A 20,433-nucleotide genomic window follows, 5' to 3' on the forward strand; every position below is an offset into this window, starting at 1 on the left:
TATAAAGTTCGCAGCCCAAAAGGGCAAACATTGACCCTGTCAACACTCTGTTTTTAGAATCAGATAAAAGAGATTCTACTCTTAGACAGTATGATTCAGCAGTCAAAAAAATTAGCCTCCTTCCTAAAAGCATCTGAAGCCAAAATCATGACAGCTAATTTAGGAGTTTCTTTCTTTAGATCACTGTTTGAAAAAGGCCTGGCTCCGGCCACTATTACCACAGCCAAGTCAGCCCTGAAGAAAGTATTTCTTTATGGCTTTAAAATCGACCTTACAGATTCCTATTTTTCATCCATCCCCAGAGCATGCGCTCGTCTGAGACCAGTATCACGCCCACATTCCGTTACGTGGTTTCTCAATGATGTCCTTAAGTTAGCATCAGAGATGGATAACTTTCAATGCTCTTATCAGGATCTGTTAAGGAAGACCTTATTTCTGATTAGCTTGGCTTCAGGTGCTAGAATCTCAGAGCTGTCGGCTCTCACTAGAGGTGATAATTTTGTGAACTTCCTCCCTTCTGGAGAGGTCCTCCTTTCCCTGATCCTAGATTTTTAGCCAAAAACAAAGACCCACAAGACAGGTGGTCTCCTTGGAAGCTCCTTCCACAAGACCAGTCTTTATGTCCAGTTTATACACTTAAATCTTACCTTTTAAGAACTCCACAGAGTAAGTCGGGTCCTCTTTTTATCAGGGAGAAAGGTGGTACTCTTTCACTGAATGGTATAAGACAACAAATTCTGTATTTTATTAAACAGGCCAACCCAGATTCAGTTCCTAAGGTTCATGATATTCGAGCAGTTGCTACTTCCATTAATTACTTTCTTAATATGGACTTCTCAGAATTATCTAAATACACGGGTTGGAAATCACCTCTAGTGTTTAAACGCCACTATTTAAAAATCACTCGAAGCCCTGAAATTTTCTACCATAGCTGTGGGAAGTGTCATCTCCCACCTTAACCAATCATATCCTTATCCTCCTTTCCCCACCCTGCCTCATTTACTTCTCTGCTTATCCTCCTGGTTGATCATGCCTCACTGCCTTGCTCCTCATATTGATGTATCTTGTCTCTGTTGACTGGAAACTGTAATATGACATGTTATGATTGTATTTTCTTGTGGGGTACTGGGCGGTTTTTATTTTGCTCCATGTACCCCAGATATATGTATATGCACTGTATATTTTATTTACCAATTGGTTGATCTCTTACGTGTTTAGCTATAAGTTTACGTGTGTAGCTTTAAGATTGTGTTTACCAATTTGTATGTGGGAACCTATCCAATTTTCATGTGATATTGTGCTTTAGTAGTTATTAAGTGGTTTTGGGGACCCCTTCCCCGTCCCACTGAGGACTTCCCACTTTTACTGATTTTAAGTCTTTGATGTACCTTAGGTTTAGTGTTCTTCTCACATGTAAGAGATTCCCTCATTAAACTGCTTTCTGTAATTTATGTTTTTCTTCAGATTACCCTGTTTCCTCATAGTTTGCAGCCTTGGCATGATTCTCTGTCACTATTTCACCGGCTGACACGGGACTGAACTCAGAAAGGGATTTTGACAAAGGAAAAATCTATTTCTGAGGAAGGTCCAGTGTCACCCGGTGACCCCCTGACTCACCTATTGCTCCCCCTTTCTTGCACATGCCAAGTCTGGGGTTAGTGCTAGCATGGAATGAGGTAGGTGGCGCTAGTGTCGCCATCCTGGCGGGTATTGGGTGTAGGGGCTGTAACGGCTCACCGCTCTATTCCAGGGGTTTTGATAGGGAGAGATCTTTCGAGTAAGTCTCCGTGGTAGTGATCTTTCACTCACCCTTCGTTAAACCGACGTCTTCCTTGGAGAAGACGGCTCGACTGGGGTAGTAACCCCAGCTTTCCTGAAAGCTCTTTTTCTCTGGTATATCTAGCATATTATACCTAGAAATTAGTGCTGTAATGGAATTTCACCCGGGTGACACGGGACCTTCCTCAGAAATAGATTTTTCCTTTGTCAAAATCCCTTTATTTAACAACATGGCAGCCTAAAAATTCAAAATTCATGGTAACTATTCAACTGCCTAGTGTAGGTGACTAGACCCGGCCCACTTTCAGGGTAAGGAGAGGAACGATGTGGCAGAGAGCTCAATTGTTTTTCTACCGTCTTTCGACCAACATCGTTTGTTACCGCAGCCTTCCGTCATTGTTTTTTTGGTGGTGTATTCAGAATTTGTTGTAACTTTCATGGTTATTGGCTTCGCTAGTGATTGTATTTGCTTAGCTTGTGATTCTTTGCTTCGTTAGTTACTTAGTTACCTTTTACTTATCAGAATGTTAGATACTAGTTTCTCCAGTGCTTGCTTTTGTAGCAAGGGATGTAAAACTAGGTTAGGTAAGTCGTTAGTCGACTCATACTAAAAGTGTCAAATGTAGGGGACAGGATTGTGATACTAAGAATACCCGCATTGAATGTCATCGCTGGGATGAGAAAAAGTGGAAAGCTTTAAAATCTTATTTGCTTAAGCCTGAAAGGGACAAAAAGAGGAAGGCGGCCTCTAGAGTCGAAAGTAGGGCCAATCTTGACTCTGCTAGGCTAGTAGAAGAAAGTACTCTCCCTTCATCACCAGTTCTTGCTGTTTCTCCAATTCTTAGTCCTCCAACTTCTTTACCACACACTCATATTCCAGACTGAAATTAAGTCTCTCATAAAATAGGAGATCGCATTTTCAGACATTGGATGGGAGGGGGTTCTAAGCGGAGCACCACAGAAGACTAGAAGGGCCTCTAATCTTCTCAGTCCTCTGAAAATAGTATCTCAGGGCTTTTACCAGGCAGAGAAGTCTCTCCTCTTCCTCCGGACCCAGGATGTCCGCTAGACTTTTAATGGAGAAGGAACGAGGCCAGGGCTCGGAAGGGTCTTTGTTCTCAGCAAGGAACCCGACAGAGAAGGAGCATACTGCATCTCCCTGCGTAAAACCTACTCTCTTGTCAATGGCTTGGAGCTTGCTGACTCATTTAGTGGTGGCTAATGCAACTAGGAAGAGCATCTTTCTAGCCAGGTCTTTTAGAGAACTGAACGGAGAGGCTCGAAGGCTGGGCCCAACAGCTACTTCAAGACCACGTCAAAATTCCATGGGACATTTTCTGATCTCTTTTGTCTTGTCGAGTTGAAGGATTTGATGATTTGATGAGATCACTGAGGTCTTGGTTGGAGGGCAGGTCCAACCCTCTGTGCTTAAAAACAGAGGCTAACATGGATCTATACCCCTTATTAGTAGAGGACAATAATTTCTTGCATGACCTCAAGAAGTGCAGGAAGTCAGCAATCTGACCTACAGATGTCTCAGGAGAAGAGATGTTATTTCAACGGCACCATCTCTGGAAGACTGTCCATTTAGACTGGCAGAGGTTACTAGAAGACTGGCGCCTACATCTAGCTATAGCCTCCGCAGCCACTCTTGAAAAGCCCTTCGCTCTGACAAGGCTCCATACACTCTGAACCCTGTCAGGTCCAGAGCGGACAACCCTTGGTGGAACCTGTGGAAGTGGGGTTGTTTGAGAAGGGATGGTTTTTGAGGGAGCAGTCTTGGAAAGTCCGCCAGAAGACATAGCAGATCTGGGAACCATTTCTTCGTCAGCCAGAAAGGAGCCACTAGAGTCACTGAGACGTCTTGATAAGAGGAAAACTTGTTTAACACCCCTCTGACCATGCCGAACGGAGCAAACGCATAGACTTCTAGTCCCGACCAGTCCTGGAGCATGGCATCCGTCACCCATGCCAGAGGAGTCCGGGGCTGAAGAGCAGAAGAGGGGAAGACGATGATTCCTGGACTTTGCAAACAGGTCGATCGATGGGGCACCCGAAAGTTTCCATAGATCGCTGCAGTCCACAGGGTCCAGGGTCCAATCCGTGGGAAGGACCTGGTTGCAGCGACTCAACTCTTCCACTAAGACATTTAGTTTCCTTTGAATGTAGCGGGTGACAAAGGTGATCTGGTTCTGTTCTGCCCAGAGTAAGAGTTCTCTGGAGGCTCCATAGAGGGAGAACGAGTGCGTGCCTCCCTGCTTGTGTATCTCCTCGATATTCGTATGGAGGCGTCTCTGCTCTGTGGACCACATCCCAGACACTTCTTGGTCTCCTAGAAGGGCTCCCCAACCTAGGTCTGATGCATCTGCATACAAGTCTATTATTATTATTAAGAGAGTTTAACCAGGCCACTGAACTGACTATCAGCTCTCATAGGGCTGGCCTAAAGGATTTGGATGAAATGACAGGTCTAGGATAGAAGACTAGCACTGGGACCAAATAGGTCATTCGGTATGGTGATGAATGAATGAAAATGAAATAAAAACTGCACAAAGGTATATGCTCTCGAACAATAAATACATTTACACTCATCTTTCTATATATACCACTAAAAAGGTATATTAAAATTTAAAGTAAAGTAAAATTTTAAAATTTAGTTGTTTTAAAATTCATTAGACACCTAAGTGTTTCCGTATTTCCATTATTTACTTTTTATATTTTATCCATTAAATCACAGCTCCTCATGAACATTAAAATTGGTATTACTGAAAATGTAGGAATTCTGGCAAAAACCTTCATTGATCTATTTCCAATATTTGATGTCGCTGCAAGGTTATGTTTGGACATTCACAGTGCACGTTTGACTGCTATCAACACTTTGCAATCTGGGATTTCAGGAGGCCACATGGACTGTTCATTAAGTGTCCATGTGTCAAACAAGTATATCCTATTCGAAGATGCATCAGAATTTATGCTTGGTCTCTCTCTCTCTCTCTCTCTCTCTCTCTCTCTCTCTCTCTCTCTCTCATTTTCCAACACTATTCTATCTGTTTTAATTTATTATTTTCAGGTTCTTCATTCTATATATTTTGCCATTTACTTACAATGATTGTTTTATATATCTTATATAGTTACTAATATTAATGTTTACATTTGCTCTTGTCATGTGGACTGCTTCTTTACCTGCTTTATCAGCCTCTTCATTTCCTTTAATCCCTACATGGGCAAGGATCCAACATATTTCAATATTTTTTCCATTATTATACAATTTATAGAGTGAAAACTTAGTTTATATATTATTTTTTTTTTATTATAGCTCTGAATGGCTTCTATAGCACTTCTGGAGTTGCTATAAATCACAAAATTATTAAATGAGGCTTCTTTAATTATTTTTATGGCTGATGCTGTTGCACATAACCCAGCTGTAAATAATGAGGCATTATCTGGTAGAGAGAACTGATACGTTTTGTCTGGAGATACTGCAGTATACCCCACTCTGTATTGTGACTTAGATTCGTCAGTGTATAGTGAGTAATGTGGACCTTTTCGGATTATATGTTCTACTGTATGTTGTCTATGGTGTTCTGGGTTATATGAATAACTTTTTGATAAATACTTTAAGTGTGTACAAATTCTCATTTTATTCACTGTCCAAGGAGAAGGTAATTTTACTATTAAAAGTAGTTGTATATTTATATTTAGCAACTCAAACAATCTTCTAGCTCTAATTGGGAAAGGAGATGGATGACTGTTTATAAACACATCTCTTATTCCAAATGATTTTTTGGTTGGAGAATTTGCCTGAAATCTCAGAGCACTCTTCACTGTTACTAGCTCTGAGAGAGAGAGAGAGAGAGAGCTAACGTTTTCAGTCTTGCGTCTGATGCCGAGCCATATATTTCGCTTCCATAATCAATGATAGACAGCACTGTTGCTTTATACAGTACAGTAAGGGTATGTCTACTGGCTCCCCAAGTAGTGTTTGATAGTTTTTTAATTAGGTTTAATGCTTTTTTACATTTTGATTTCATGTATGTTATGTGGGCTTTCCAGTTCAAGCGAGTATCAAATACTAATCCCAAAAATTGTGCTGTTTGGCCAATTGGTATGGAATGATTTCTGATTTTTAAATCTGTTTCTTCACCTTTTTTCCACTTTTTATTTTGATAAAACATTACTGCTTGAGTCTTTTGTATAGAAAATTTAAAGCCTATAGATGAGGCCCCTTCATCTATTTTTATTATAATTTATTAATGATTCGCTCTGCAAGTTTTATGCAAGATGCTGAGTAATATATGGCAAAATTATCCATATATAAGTTACTTTTAATTCTGATAGGTGGATTTTTACTGATATCGTTTACTGCTAAAGTAAACAGTGTGCCACTAAGGACGCTTCCTTGTGGAACACCATTTTCAAGTGGAAATGTACTTGATAATACATTATCAATTCTCACTTGAAAAGTGCAATTTGTCAGAAAGTTTTGGATACCTAGGTAAATGTCCATGGATGCTGTTTTTATGTAACTTTTTAATACTGCATATCTCCATGTTATATCATATGCCTTTTCAACGTCAAAAAAAGGCGGCTGTAGTAATTTGTTTTCGTTCAAATCCTCTCTGTATGTGGTCTTCCAAGTTATACACAGAATCCAGTGTAGATGTGTTACAATGTGACCCAAATTGAGTGGGAGTAAAAATTTTTATTTCTCAAGTGTGACATGTTAGTTGAGCATTTACCATTTTCTCTAGTAATTTGCATAAACAACTTGTTAAAGAAATTGGTCTGTAATTGTTTACATTACTGGGATCTTTTCCAGGTTTGGGGATAGGAATAATTATAGCTCTGTGCCTTCCATCAGGAAATAAATTTCGAAGCCATAAGTGGTTATAAAACTCTAATAAGTATGACTTTGCCAAAGGTGCTAAATGGCAGGTCATTTCAAAACAAATACCCTGTACAGTATTGCCACCTCCAGGGGCTGATTTGTTGCTGTTCAACAGAGCAAATCCCAACTCTTCCATGTTAAATTTTCTATTACAATATATATCGTCTATTGTATCAAAATTTATTTTTATCTATTCTATACTATTTTTCTTTGTGTGGAAATATTCATCTAAATTTTTGTCACTACTTACTTCTGCTAAATATTCTCCTATTACATGTCTAGGCAGTTTAACATGGATACCATTTATTTTCCTGAATTTTCCACATATTTTTTGTATGGGAGTATTATTAGAGAGATCTGATACATATTTCCTCCATGAAATGATTCTTCCTTGAATTACTTCTCTCTTAAATTCTGCAGATATTTTGTTATACAGAGGTTTTAATGTATCAATTTCTAATAATAATACTGTATAGTCAGTTTTTGTAAATTTTCTTCTAATATTGGTAATGTTTTGTTTATTTTACTAAACTTTCTATTCAAATGATCTAATCCTCTTCCAACCTGGTGTTTTATTTTTATTAATTCTGTTAGTTTTTCAGAGCTAACACCTTTTCGGAGAGCACTTTCGCTGAGGTACCTAATTCAGACATTGCACTTACAATTAAATGAAGCTTTTGATCGAACTTTGATTTGAGACTGGCAAAGGGGTCGGGATTGGAAGCATGGGAGTTTGGAATAGGAGTGTGTGGTAAAGAAGTTGGAGGACTAAGAATTGGAGAAACAGCAAGAACTGGTGATGAAGGGACAGTAGTTTCTTCTACTAGCCTAGCAAGAGTCAAGATTGGCCGTACTTTCGGCCTCTAGAGGCCGCCTTCCTCTTTTTCTCCCTTTCAAGCTTAAGCAAATAAGATTTTAAAGCTTTCAAACTTCTCATCCTAGCGATGACATTCAATACAGGTTCTCAATATCACAATCCTGTCCCCTATATTTGACACATTTAGTATGAGAGTCAACTAATGACTTAACTAACCTAGTTTTACATCCCTCGCTACAAAAGTTAGCACTGGAAGAACTAGTATCTGACATTCTGCAAAGTAAAAGGTAACTAAGTAACTAACGAAACAAAGAATCCTAAGTTAAGCAAATACAATCATTAGCGAAGCCAATAACCATGAAAGTTACAACAAATTCTGAATACATCACCAAAAAAACGATGACGGAAGGCTGCGGTAACAAACAATTGAGCTCTCTACCATGTCGTTCCTCTCTTTACCCTGAAAGTGGGCGGGGTTTAGTCAACTACATTAGGCAGTTGAAAAGTTACTGCTAATTTTGAATTTTTAGGCTGCCATGGTTGTTAAACCACATTATAGCCATGTAATTACTTGGTAAGTTACTTACATAAAAATTTAATTTCACAGCTTAGTTGCAGCTGGGCCTGTGGAGACACTGCAGAGAGTCTTTAGTACTAGCTACAGTGTCACACAAGGCACACACTAAGTGGTAACCCATTACATACATTGCAACAAAAGGTGTTGATTTCTAATCAACAATGAAGTTAGCAAGGAAAGAAAAAAGAACAAGGTTCACTTATCTACAAGCAGTCTTGGCTACGAAAGCTGAACAAGAACCAAACACAAATTTTAAAAATCTGAGGAGCAACTCTTATCAGATGGAGCATCTATCAATTAAAATTCATTGTCCATATTTCATTTCTTTTATCAGTGCAGCTGCACAAGAAATTGATATTCCTTTGGCATTATGACACTTGCATCATCAGTGGTGTTGCATATGATGATGAAAAACCATTTCTCAGAAATAATTATTGCCTCATCATTCCCAAGGCTTTAATGACACTGATATCTCTGTTCATCATAATTAGTCTAATCTCACCATATGCATAGGTAGAAAGTAACCAAGTAACTTTGTTCCTGAAACTGTAGTAAAACTAGGGTTTTTAATTTCTGATGCACATTTTCTTGTCAAACTGTTTTAACTTGCTTTACATTACCCCTCAAAGCTACTGAAACATATGTAATCCACTGTGTTAATAAGAAAATTTATATTATGTATTAACAAAATATGTACTTACATCATTTCCAAGTTTGTTTGGATCTCCAAACTGGCCAACTGATACATTAGACTGACCAGATATGCCCTAAAGAAAGAAAAAAGGTAAATATAAGCATTGGAGAAAATAATTTTAATGCTCTTTACAAAATGAAGTTTTCATAATAAAACTAATATTGTAATACTTACCAGAACACCTGAATTATCCCTGGTCACCTACCAGCCCGAACTATATCCCCATAGCTTTTTACCCACTAAGTGGAAAATCTAGTCAAATGAGTTTTAGGTACCTAGTTATCTAGTCAAATGAGTTACCTGAAACCACCGCTGGCAACATCTGCAAGTCCCGGCGAGTGAGGCTGAGATACTGAGTTGTGTTATCCACTATTCAAATTGAAGTGGGGAGGAGGGTGAGAATCATTCAGGTGTTCAGGTAAGTATTACAATATTAGTTTTATTATGAAAACTTCATATTGCAATACACTCCTGAACACCTGAATTGGCCTGATTAACAAAATTTAGTGGAGGTGGGATCAATCTAATTCAGCCCAACCTGCCAACGGAAATCAGGGAAAGCAGGTAACTCATTATTTGCCTACTCTGTATAAATGAATGTGTCCTCACCTGGTTATCCCACTCGGCAGGTGAGAATGTCTGGAGAGAGTACCCATGACATCAGTCTCATTACAGGGTACTGTCTGAGTCGAGCTACCTCTCATGTGGTATTCAAACCTCCTCATGGATAGAGTAGAAAATAAAAACCAACCTACCACGTGGCTAATCACAGCCTCCCATGATTAGTGGAGAACGATGAACCTCCATGTGGCTAATCAAGGCACTCTCATTTATGGAGGGGTCTGAGTGACAACAAGGTGTGGTATTCAAACCTCCTCATGGATAGAGTAGCAAAAAATAAAAACCAACCTACCATGTGGCTATCACAGCCTCCATGATTAGTGGAGAACAACGAACCTCCCATGTGGCTAATCAAAGCACTCATGTATGGAGGGGTATGATGAACCTCCCATGTGGCTAATCAAAGCACTCTCATGTATGGAGGGTGATGAAGAAACTCCCATGTGGCTATTGTAGCCTCTCATGTATGGAGGAGAAAAGAGTGTGCAGGTTTCAGAGTTCTTGGCAGTCCGTTGGACGATGTCTGCGCAGAAAGAGGCTGAAGAAACCAAACCTGTCCACTGGATCTGCCTATCTTCACAGCACTAACATCAAACTTAATATTCTCACTATGAACCCCGACTAACAGAGAATCCAAAATTCCAAATTTCCTCAGACTACGTTCATTACCTAGAGTTCCCCACCCCTTAACATTACTAAGTAATTATAAGATCGAGTTGGTCGCCACTTGTTTAAGGGACCAGCGAAAAATTCTTCTTCAAGAAAACCGAACGTCTTTTAGGTAGAAAGTCGTGAAAAACCTGCGCCTCTAAGAACCTCCCGCACTAAAGAGAAACAAGCTAAATGAATACACCCAAAATAGAAGGGTTGGCGGCTACTCATGGACTAAGAGAATAACTTTCATGTAAAAAGGAGAATGATGCATCTCCCAAGTGACTATTCAGAGCCTACCCATTAAGGAGGGAATGAGGCAGTGTGCCGAGCCGATGACCCTCCGTTCCTGCAGGTTGCGGCAAACGACGAGCAGCAGAGGGATCTGTCGCCGATGTTAAACAACCTAGGCTAGCCTAAGAGAGCACCTCTTTGGACTCTCGTGGGAAACTATCAAAGACTAGGATACTTTCAGAGACGTACTAAACTTAAGTTCTTGTGATTATACTATCACTATTGCTTAAGATTCTAAAGCCTAGAAGGAATTTCTCTATCTAGTTAACCTAATAATCACCGCATTACGTGAGTACTACCTTAGCTAAATGAGCGCACCAAGATAATAGACTTCCAGTTAAACATGGACTAAGTGAATAACCTTCCGAGTCTTCACATTGGAGAATACCACCTCAGCCAATTGAACACACCTAGATAGTAGAATTCGCCACTATACGCATAAGGTGGGGCGAACTGAATGTCTCGTAAGTAAAGGAAAAAAACAAAGACAGACTGCAAGTAAACTACCTCCAGAATAGAAAGCTCTGAACCATTCCTTAGAAAGGAAGATGCAGTGGACATACTTTTTCTGTGCAATAAAAAAAAAAAAAAAAACTGTTAAATACTAAATATAATGTCATGTCAAATTAAATTGCGTTCAAGGGCATAAACCTCTTTACTGCCACGAGAATCGTGAAAGAGTGCCCGCAACTTTGTGTTCGTGCAGTGAGCGCTATGAATCAGGAATCAGGAAACCTTCTCCGAAAGTAACTAATCGCATCCTTGACAGCGGACGGGAAGGATTCAGCGGTGAGAAAAGAAGTGTACACGGAAGCGGACGGAGTTTATCAACCTTTGATAAATATTCGCATCGGACATAAAGACATCCCTGCTGATGCCGGAACTGAACACTTGCAGATAAAGAACCTTAAACGAACGAAGCAGAGTTTTAGCCTTGGCCACGACTTCCGGAAGAAGAGAAATACTTATCATTTCCCGCCTAGGAAACTTCCCGAAGCTCCTCCAATTTTTTTTTTTTTTTTATCTGCAGCTAAAGCCGAAAGAAAGAAATAAAACACCTAACCAATTATCTTAACATTAGAATTTCCGACAAATCTCAAGAGAGAGCCCGAGGGAACGTAACAAGTCAAAGATGATCTTACCATTAGAAATTTTCGGGAAGATAGAAAAATGTACTGCAAAGTGCTGAGCGATAGCCAGCAATAGCCGAAAATGGAAGAATCTTGACTTTCCGAAGGAATAAAAGAAAACCAGGTATTTCGGTTATGGCAAGCCTAAAGATAGAATGAGATTCCTTACGACACAGACTTCCCCATGTCAAGTTGACCCGGTAAACCTTACGGGTTGACTTCTCAAGCTGAAAGAAACACTGTCTAGACATAGCTTTAGTGTCTGGACTGTCTAGCTGTTCGCTCGGCAGTCGCCCGCAACTAGGTTCATCATGCAAGACTTTGGATGATAATGGTGAAAATGCGGTTGTCTAAAAGATCTTCCGCATGAGGAGGAACATCGGAACTTCCGTAAGGAGCATTAGGAATTCCGGAACCGCGGGCGTTAGAGCCAGCAAGGAGCTAGAGTCATAGACGTCTTGACACTACTGCAATTCCTGATTACCTGATGAATGAGGCCGAATGGCAGAAAGTATACACCTCTAAGTTCTAATGATCTTGTTCCCCCCGAGTTCTCAGATACGACACGGCAGTTACGATGTCGCAAAGCAGACCCACTACTGTGTTGCACACTAGGACTGAGAAACACCTGAGGGCTTCCTTTACAGCCCTGGGGTTCCCGAAGTTATGACTCCTCTCGTTCCCGATCCCTCCAGAGGCCCGAAGCCTGGGTTCCTCCAAGGTTGCTCCCCAACCTTGAAGGCATCTGAGTACAGATGAACGTCGGGAAGAGGGGAGACTATAGACCTTCCGGATGTCAGATGCGCTTCTTCTGACAATCACAGATGATCCGACAAGCGAGAATCGTTCCAGATTATACCTGCATTCTCGATGTGGAAGTCCCAGCGATTCCTGAGACATACCTGAAGCTACTTCCACATTTGTACCTTCAACGATGCATAATTGCCGACACTGGAGACATGAGTTAGAAGCAACAAGTTCGTTATACTGGCCACATCCCTTGAACCCAGAGCAGCCACACTAATCATAGCTTGCTGTGACGCTACTGCTGACGACGGCTACACGAAATAGACCATGGAGGAGATATCCTCCTCCCTAAAAGACTGTTGCAGAGCACAAAAGGCGCCCTCAACAGAACCCTCTCCGAATGTCCGGATAGTGAGGTGGAAGCTTCAAAAGAAGCCCCTCCTCTTCTGCCAAAGAACATTGTACAGTCCGGCGACATGTTAACCTGGTATGCCAGCCTTATTGACACCAAAGTGATGAGATGTCAGGCAGTACCAGACTGGAGGGAGAATCATCTTGTTTGAGCAACTACAGGTTCTGTCGCATATAGCGACTTGAACATCGTTGCTTCGGTAGTGTAGGCTCCTCCGGAACCTTGGATTGAGGATAAGTGAGGATGAAGTCTACCATCCGCTTATACTGTATTCATTCTCATTGACTGAAGGAGAACTAATATCTGGTACCGGATCCTCTTCTTCAAATGAACAATCCTTGTTGGACTGGTTCGACCAAGCCGGAGGCTTGTCGGACTGGTCCGACCGAGCCGGAACAGGAAAGAGGCAGGCCAATCCCTAGCAAACGCCGAACTCGAAAACCCGGAACTTGCTACACCTGGGTGCGTGAGAAGGACACCTGACGTATCAATCGCGAACATACTGGAGGCACCAAAGTATAGGTTGAGCAAACCCCGCACCACCCAACAGGGATGACGCAACACCTGGGCGGACCACGCCCACTCCTGAGAGCGAAGAGGCCGCAACACCCGAACCACTCAAATCCGGATGTATCAAAACCGCATGAGAATGGGAATCCGGAACTGAAGACCTGGAATCAAACCCGAACCAACATGGATGCCTAGACAGAGGGACAGAGAAAACCTGCCGGAAAGTTGAGAAAGAAGCAGCCGAAGGAGGGAAGAAGGAAGAAGCCACACTCGGAGTAACCACCGGAGCGCCCAACGCCGACGTTGGACAGATGGAGAAGGTCCCAACCGGACCGAAACTCAAAGGAGTATTGAAGGGGAAGTTACGAGGTACCAAACCAAAGGTAACGGAAGAAGGTAGTTACCAACTATCCTGGAGAATGGAAAGGCTGCGGAAACTATCGGTGCTGATACACTGAACGCTGGCGCAGGCGAATTGCCGACTGCCGTAGCATCTGCAAGAATCGCGGAGGATACATTACAGTTAGGAAACTATCGGTGCTGATACACTGAACGCTGGTGCAGGCGAATCGCCGACTGCTGTAGCATCTGCAAGAATCGCGGAGGATACATTACAGTTAGGAACCCATAAAGAATGAAATAAGGAGTTGCTGATGCCTCCGCAAACACCTGAGAAGCAACTAGAACAGATGCCTGAGAAACTACCGGATTTGCAAAAGGTGATAAGACACGGATCCGTAAAAAAGTACCCTTCCCCTTAACCCCAAAGAGAGAGGGGGCAGCTTAGCTCTAAAATACAGGGTTGAAGCAAGAAAGCCTTGCTCTGCTGAGTTAAAAGCCAAGAAAACAGGATGCGCAACAAAGACTCCGAGAGCCCTCCAAAGAGCGGACTGAAAAGAAGATTGAGAAGGGCAATGGAAGAAGGCTTAGAAGAAAAAGGGGAAAAACGGGAAATTTCTGTAGCGGCCGAAGAGGCCATAGATTTCAAAGAAAATAGACTGGTTCTGTTCCCCCCGCCCCTGATAATCTTGATAGACATTATCAAATCAGAAAATTCTTTAAGACATGATCATGAATATTGGAAAAACTCGATCGCCAGAATTACCACCATCGCAAGACGAACAAAATTTTAAACCCCCAAAGGAAAAGAAACCTTCGAAGGAGGAGTATTCAAGGAAAAACAAAAATTCAGAACCAGATACATCAGAAACCAAATCTGAACGACCCTCCACGGATCTGGAAACCTTTGTTGCACAGAGCACGAAGCAGGAAATAAAACCGACAATTGATCTAAATGAAAGACCTAAACCCAAAGAAGACTATGCTCAACTACTTTTCCTGAATACTTCCTTATTAGAATTCCTACCCTTCTGAGTGATCCCTAATTCTAAATCCACCTTAGAACTTACGCTTTTAGAGGGAAGGGGGAAAACTGCTGCCAACACTGCCTGCTCCGCGCCAGAGGGGGCCGGCAGATCGTACCTTTGAGGTTTGCGGTTCTCCATGACCCCCGGCACCCGTTAGGGCTGGTTCTGGAACAGGCAGGGGGGCTGAAAAAGAATGATTAGTATCTACAACACTATTACTGCTACCCTTATCTCTAGTTTCCGTTAATTTAGTCATAAAGCTAGAAAAACAGACTAGACATACTCAGCTAGTAACTTGTCCTCTAACTTTTGAATAATTCTTCCATCTGATCTACCGACCGAGACTCGCCACCTATCTGACTGATACTACACTGTGTCTTCCTACATAAAAACACAAACAGAATGTCGATCGTGTCTGAGGGTACTCATCCTACGCTTGCAGAACGTGTAGGGCGATGAGCGTCAGCATCTCCAGCAGAAGAAGGCTCTGTCGTCGAAGATGTAAAAAAAAAGTGGAAGCATTGGCGCTAGCAGACGGCGAGGTCTCCTTGTTTGACTTATCCAAACGAGTCCAAAGTCAAAATCGGGAGAGAAGTTCCAAATCCTATCAATAAACTATCCATCCAGGAGAAAATGTGTTGAAAACATCCAAATCGTGATCTGATGTCCAAATTCTTGAATGGGGGTTGGGCTAAATGACCAAAAGTTCGCCTGATGTGGGACACACCCACACAGCATGGCGAACAAAAAGCAATTGGGGTATCTCGGCCTCACTTGGCCGGGACTTGCAGCAGTGTTGCCAACGGTACTTCAGGTAACTCATTTGACTAGATTTTCCTGTAAGCGTTGGTAACGCTGACAGTTTATTACACACTTAGTGGGTAAAAGCTATGGGGATGTAGTTTGGGCTGGTAGGTGACCAGGGCTAATTCAGGTGTTCAGGGAGTGTATTGCAATACAAATTCTCACCAATGTAATGTAATAAAGCATCCTGAATATACTATTTGCTCCTTAATACACTAATTAGCAAAGGTCTTTAGTCTTATTTTTGTAATTTCATGTCAGATTATAAGTTTTATGCTAGTTCTAAGTTTACCACCAGGTCCTTGGCTGCTACAATTGAATGTAGAGGGGGGGACCTTTATCAGCTGCTTTAAACAAATGAACTGATATTAACAGCAGAAATATTTAACAGATGGAACAGTGGGATAAGAGGGAGAAAAAGACTATATAAACGTAAACAAAAGCAAAGACAAAGGTAATCTGGAAAGTAACAGCATGGCTGCTACAGGAAGCGATGCAATGGTGAATTCATTAATATGTACTGTATTCAGTATGATAAATCCTGTCATAAATAATATACAGGTATGCAAAATATATAAAAAGTGCAGTTTTTTGAACCCCAAAAGAATAGAGGACACACATCAAATTCAACTCAAAAGGGAAAATTTGACAATAACATCAATAATGACTTCCAATGTGTGGCAATTTTCTGCTACAAAGCTAAACTCAATGAAACACAATATCTTTTGAAGAAATTCAGAGAACAAATAGCAGATGCTTTATCATAATATACAGGAATATTATAATATATATAACTCAAAAACAAAAAACTTACCAGCTCAGCAAAAATTTCTTCTTGTGTTGGCATTTTTGTCTTGAAGCTTCAACCTGAAAAAAAAATCACAATTTTTAAAAGTAAATTGTACTTTTCCTAACTATACAAACCTGAGGTCCTTTACATTAGGAATTACTTACAGTGAAGCTGGGCAGGGCCATTAAACTCTTGAAGAACGTGGTTAGGCAGTAACTACTGTCAGGTAGGCGGGAATACACGCCTGCCCGGATGTAAACATTTCAGTTTGCCTTTTGGCCCAGGTTCAGATTGAGGGGTGGCATGAGGTGGGCATAAAAATGTAATGTAAAGGACCTCAGGTTTGTATAGATAGGAAAAATACAATTTACTTTTAAAAATTGTGATTTGTTCCGACACAATATACAAGCCATCTGTCCTTTACATTAGGAAGACTCACTGGTTGGAGGGAGGAACCTGAGTGAGTCTCTTGAACTGACTGGAGTTCTGCACATCTGGACTACTCCTCCTGGTCGAAAGAGCGAGGAGGAGCACCGTCCCTCTGACATACTGATCAGAGTGTAGGAACTGCAAGATCAAATGCCAGATACTGGACCTTTCCGCATGAGTGAGGAAATGTAACTCATACGAAACAGGCTGGGAAGAATCTAAGAGTTGGAGGCAGTAAGGAAAACCTGAGACGGGGTTTTCCTTACTGCCAGAGTCTCCTTCCTCCCCTTGCTAGAGGAAGGAGAGGAATTGCTTCTACGATTCTAGAAGAAAAATAGAACGGGTGCTCGATGTGCAGTCTTACCACATCAGGTGCCAGATCCAGCAAGTGTCAGTTCGAGTCCTATTCTCATCCTGAAGGAGGAGAAGTAGGACGAGGAAGGAGGAGGAGAGGCCAGTCACTCTCGGAATCCTTCTCACTTCCAGAACCAACATCTTAGGCGAGATGCTACCTGTCCTCTTGAAGGAGCCGGGTAAGAAAACAACTTGTTGAGCAGCCACAGCAGGACCAAGGAAAAAAGGTTCCAAGGGCCTGTGGGCAAGACCAAAGGTAGAAGACAAGAGTGTGGTCTATGAGACCGCATCTTGCTTCCAAACCGACAGAAACTCCCAGAATGCGAGGGATGGGCAGAGCCATTCACTTCATGAACTCTCGGGTGAAAAATACTGTATCGTCATCGCCAGCTGCCTAGTACCTCCTTCGATCGCTTCATGAAGCCAGGAGAAAGATGTATCCTTAGACACTTATTCCTTGGGAGAGATAGTACTAACGAAAATGTCAACGACATCCAGGTTAGGAATGTCGAGCCTTTTCAGAAAGTACTGCAGCACCCTAATAGGACAAAGTTATGATTGACCTGGATCATCGATACAAAGTCTAAGGAGGAGGGGAACAAGGACTTGAACCTGACAATAGACACCGATGGATTTGGAGTCCACTTACAACGTCTGAGAAGGAGTCGAGGTATTGATCCCCTTCACCGGTTCTTCCATCTTCTACGCCAAGGCTAGAGCGAGATGAGAGATGGTCCTAAGACAGCACATCTCTATCTGACAACTCTCGTAAGGGCGCGTGCAGAGCACGGGACAGGAAGAAAACGAGAGTCACATGCCGCCCAGGGAACAGTTCCCTGGGACAGCAAGACTGAAGAAGCTTCTCATCAGAAGATAAATCTCGACTGAGGAGAAAAAGGCTACTTCAGATAGAAGACTAGATCGCAAGGGCCTGCGTTCTTCACAACTGAAACGTGGCCCATGGGTCTGGTGCGAAGGAGCGAGAAAACTACCGACTTTATTGTGCCAGGAGGCAAACAGAAAGACAGTAGGGATCTCTCAGTCGAGCAGTCTCTTCATGAATCTTCGTGAAGAAAAGATATAAGAGCATGTTCCGTCCTGATCACTCAAACTCGAAGCCAAGCTCGCCTACCAATACATCCCCAGGGGGAATGTATCTGGCTAATTGGGCTATCGAGTGCGCTATAGAACACTTGAGTACCTGCAAATGTTGACAGATGAAACAGGAGGAAAAAACGATTCCCTCTTGTTTGTCGACATATGCCACTACTGTGGTGTTGTTGTTCAATGAAACCACTGAGTGTCACAAAACTCATCCTGAAATTCTTGGAAGGCCAAAAGGTTGCCTTGAGTTCAGGATGTTGATGAGCAGCTATTAATCATCTCGGTCACATAACTTCAAGACAGTCTTACAGGTGTGCGCCTATTCCTCAATCGGTGAATCCAAGAGTAACCACATGACGTGAGGAGAATATGCAAGCATATTCAAAGGTTCCTTCAATCAAGCATTAGCCTAACTCTTTCCTCATACTTCGAAGAGGAAAGAAGGATGGAGGACTGGAAGCAGACCTCTTTCATTCTCCCACATGGGGAAGCTTCTGCAAGATGACAGGATACCAAGACGTTTAGCTGTAGCCGGGCTAACATTTCCCAAATCGGGAGCATGGGAGAAGAAGTGGGATGGAAGTTTGATGAAAAGAATTGCCAAGACCCAAGGGAAAAAGATACTTCTCCTGAAGGAATCCATTCCCAGGTCTCAGCAATGTCGCTGCCAGGTCCAGAGACTCGACAAGTATCATTTCATCCAGACATCTGCAGTAGGAGAACTTCTGCCAGGTCGATATTCTTTGTCTCTTCCCTTCTGCCCTCCTTCTTTATAGAAAAGGGTGGAAAGAGACACAGTTATGTGCACTTTCCCAGAAAGGAAGAAGAGGGTTTTGTGTTTCAACGATCTTCCGAAGCCTGGGACTTCTTAGGAGTTGAGGAGGGGTGGCTTGAACTTAAGGTCGAGCTGAGATGACTAAGACCCAAAGGTCTTGGCCATTGCCCGAAGGACAAGACAATGCCCTGGTACAAACCTTGATTACCGCGGTATCTGGCAAATCTCTGAAACAGAAAGGTACGGTATCTGGCAAATCTCTGAAAGAGAAAGGCAGAAAAGGGTAAAGGTCTGTTCCTAAGGGTCAGGCTAACTTGGGACTTACAAAATCGGAGATCCAAATTACGACAATGTCCTTCTTCTTAGCAACAGAATTGCTCACAGACTGCCACCTGGTGTAGGAAGACCCGCCCCCTGACAGGACTAGTCTCCAGAAGGCAGGGTTCTCTCCAGGAATGGTTATATCCGAGGAGAGAGAGCCTAAAAATGAAGGATTGTGGATCTAACAGGAGACTGTCTGGAGGAAACCAAGAGAAGTCCTCTAAGATCGCCACCTCTCATTCCAGAAGAGAATACCCTTCGTGGCAAGGAGAAGCAGAGAGAGAACCCAGGATGAAGAAGAGTCAGAACAACCTGCAGTCAGCAAGACCGCTCCGAGGCAAGAAGAACTCGTACTCTGTGAGTTTGGTGTCTCGACGTGAATGAACTCCTTGTATAAAGAAAAGTATTCATCTGGTCGAGAACACTCTCGGCCCCTTCGGGAACTGCAAGGGTTGCGAGTGATGAAGACTATTCACTGGGGAAGCCACGGTCCTGTCCCAGGGATCCTCACACTGACGAATTGGAGTGAAGTTCTCCGAGAAACGAGGGCGATTGCAACTTGAAGAGAAGACCCTCGCTGCTTCTGAAGCGTGAAACTCCTGTACCTCTCTCCCTGGAGGGAGACCATGACAGATCCCAAGAAACCCACCTCGGCTACCTGGTTGTGCTATGGGACAATTTGGGGACCAACACCACAAGCACGCCAGGCAGCCGAACTCTGAAGAAAGACAAATCATTGGAGCTCTCTTTGTCCGTCTCGCGGCCCTCAGAACAACTGAGAGGATGAGAAAACAGGTGAGGAGAAAGAGTACCCCTACCTGTCCTGCCAGTAAGACCAGCAGGAGGGGAGGACCATGAGCAATAATCAACCGAAGGAGATGATTGCCACAAGGGGGAAGAGCACTTGTGCTGTGGCAAAGTGCTTTCCTGGGAAGAGCAGAAACTTCACTTGAACAGTGCCAAGAACCCTATTCGGAAAAACCGAGCAGGGCCAAGCTGAGCAATCCAGACTGGGTGGTAAGCGGTGGACTGGGAAGCAAGTGGGAACGAGCTGAGCCAAGCCAGTCTCGCGAACGCGACCAGGAGCTGCGTAGGGCGAGCAAGCCGAGCGAGCCGAGTCAAGCCGAGCCACGCAATTGGAACTGGACAGGGTGGAACTCGACTGCTGTGAACTAGCGCTAATTTCCCGAACTCTAAACTCCGTCGAGGCTGAGGCCCCTCGAGAAAAGGTTTGAAGGAGGAATTCTGTGTCTGCTATCCTGCATGCTTGAACCCTAAGGTTCAAGACACGAGGATGAAACCCGGCCAAGAAACCGAAGCAGCTGACAGGCAGTATCGAGACACCTGGGCGTCTCGGCACTTTCTCTTG

The 20,433-nt window shown here is 42.7% G+C and overlaps 1 protein-coding gene across 4 annotated transcripts in view; it reads right to left on the reverse strand.

Moving 5' to 3' along the window:
* LOC136851280 (protein PBDC1) overlaps window positions 1-20,433 on the reverse strand; it is a 76,283-nt gene that overhangs the window by 42,606 nt on the left and 13,244 nt on the right. For all 4 annotated transcript variants that reach the window (XM_067125265.1, XM_067125267.1, XM_067125266.1 and 1 more), the window contains exons 2-3: window positions 16,106-16,158; window positions 8,763-8,828 (exon numbers count right to left, since the gene is read on the reverse strand). In XM_067125265.1, coding sequence (XP_066981366.1) covers window positions 8,763-8,828; window positions 16,106-16,138 — 99 coding nt within the window. In that variant the 5' untranslated portion in view covers window positions 16,139-16,158. The remainder of the gene's footprint in view (window positions 1-8,762; window positions 8,829-16,105; window positions 16,159-20,433) is intronic.

Source organism: Macrobrachium rosenbergii, chromosome 23 (assembly GCF_040412425.1).
Source record: "Macrobrachium rosenbergii isolate ZJJX-2024 chromosome 23, ASM4041242v1, whole genome shotgun sequence".
Lineage (NCBI taxonomy): Eukaryota > Metazoa > Arthropoda > Malacostraca > Decapoda > Palaemonidae > Macrobrachium > Macrobrachium rosenbergii.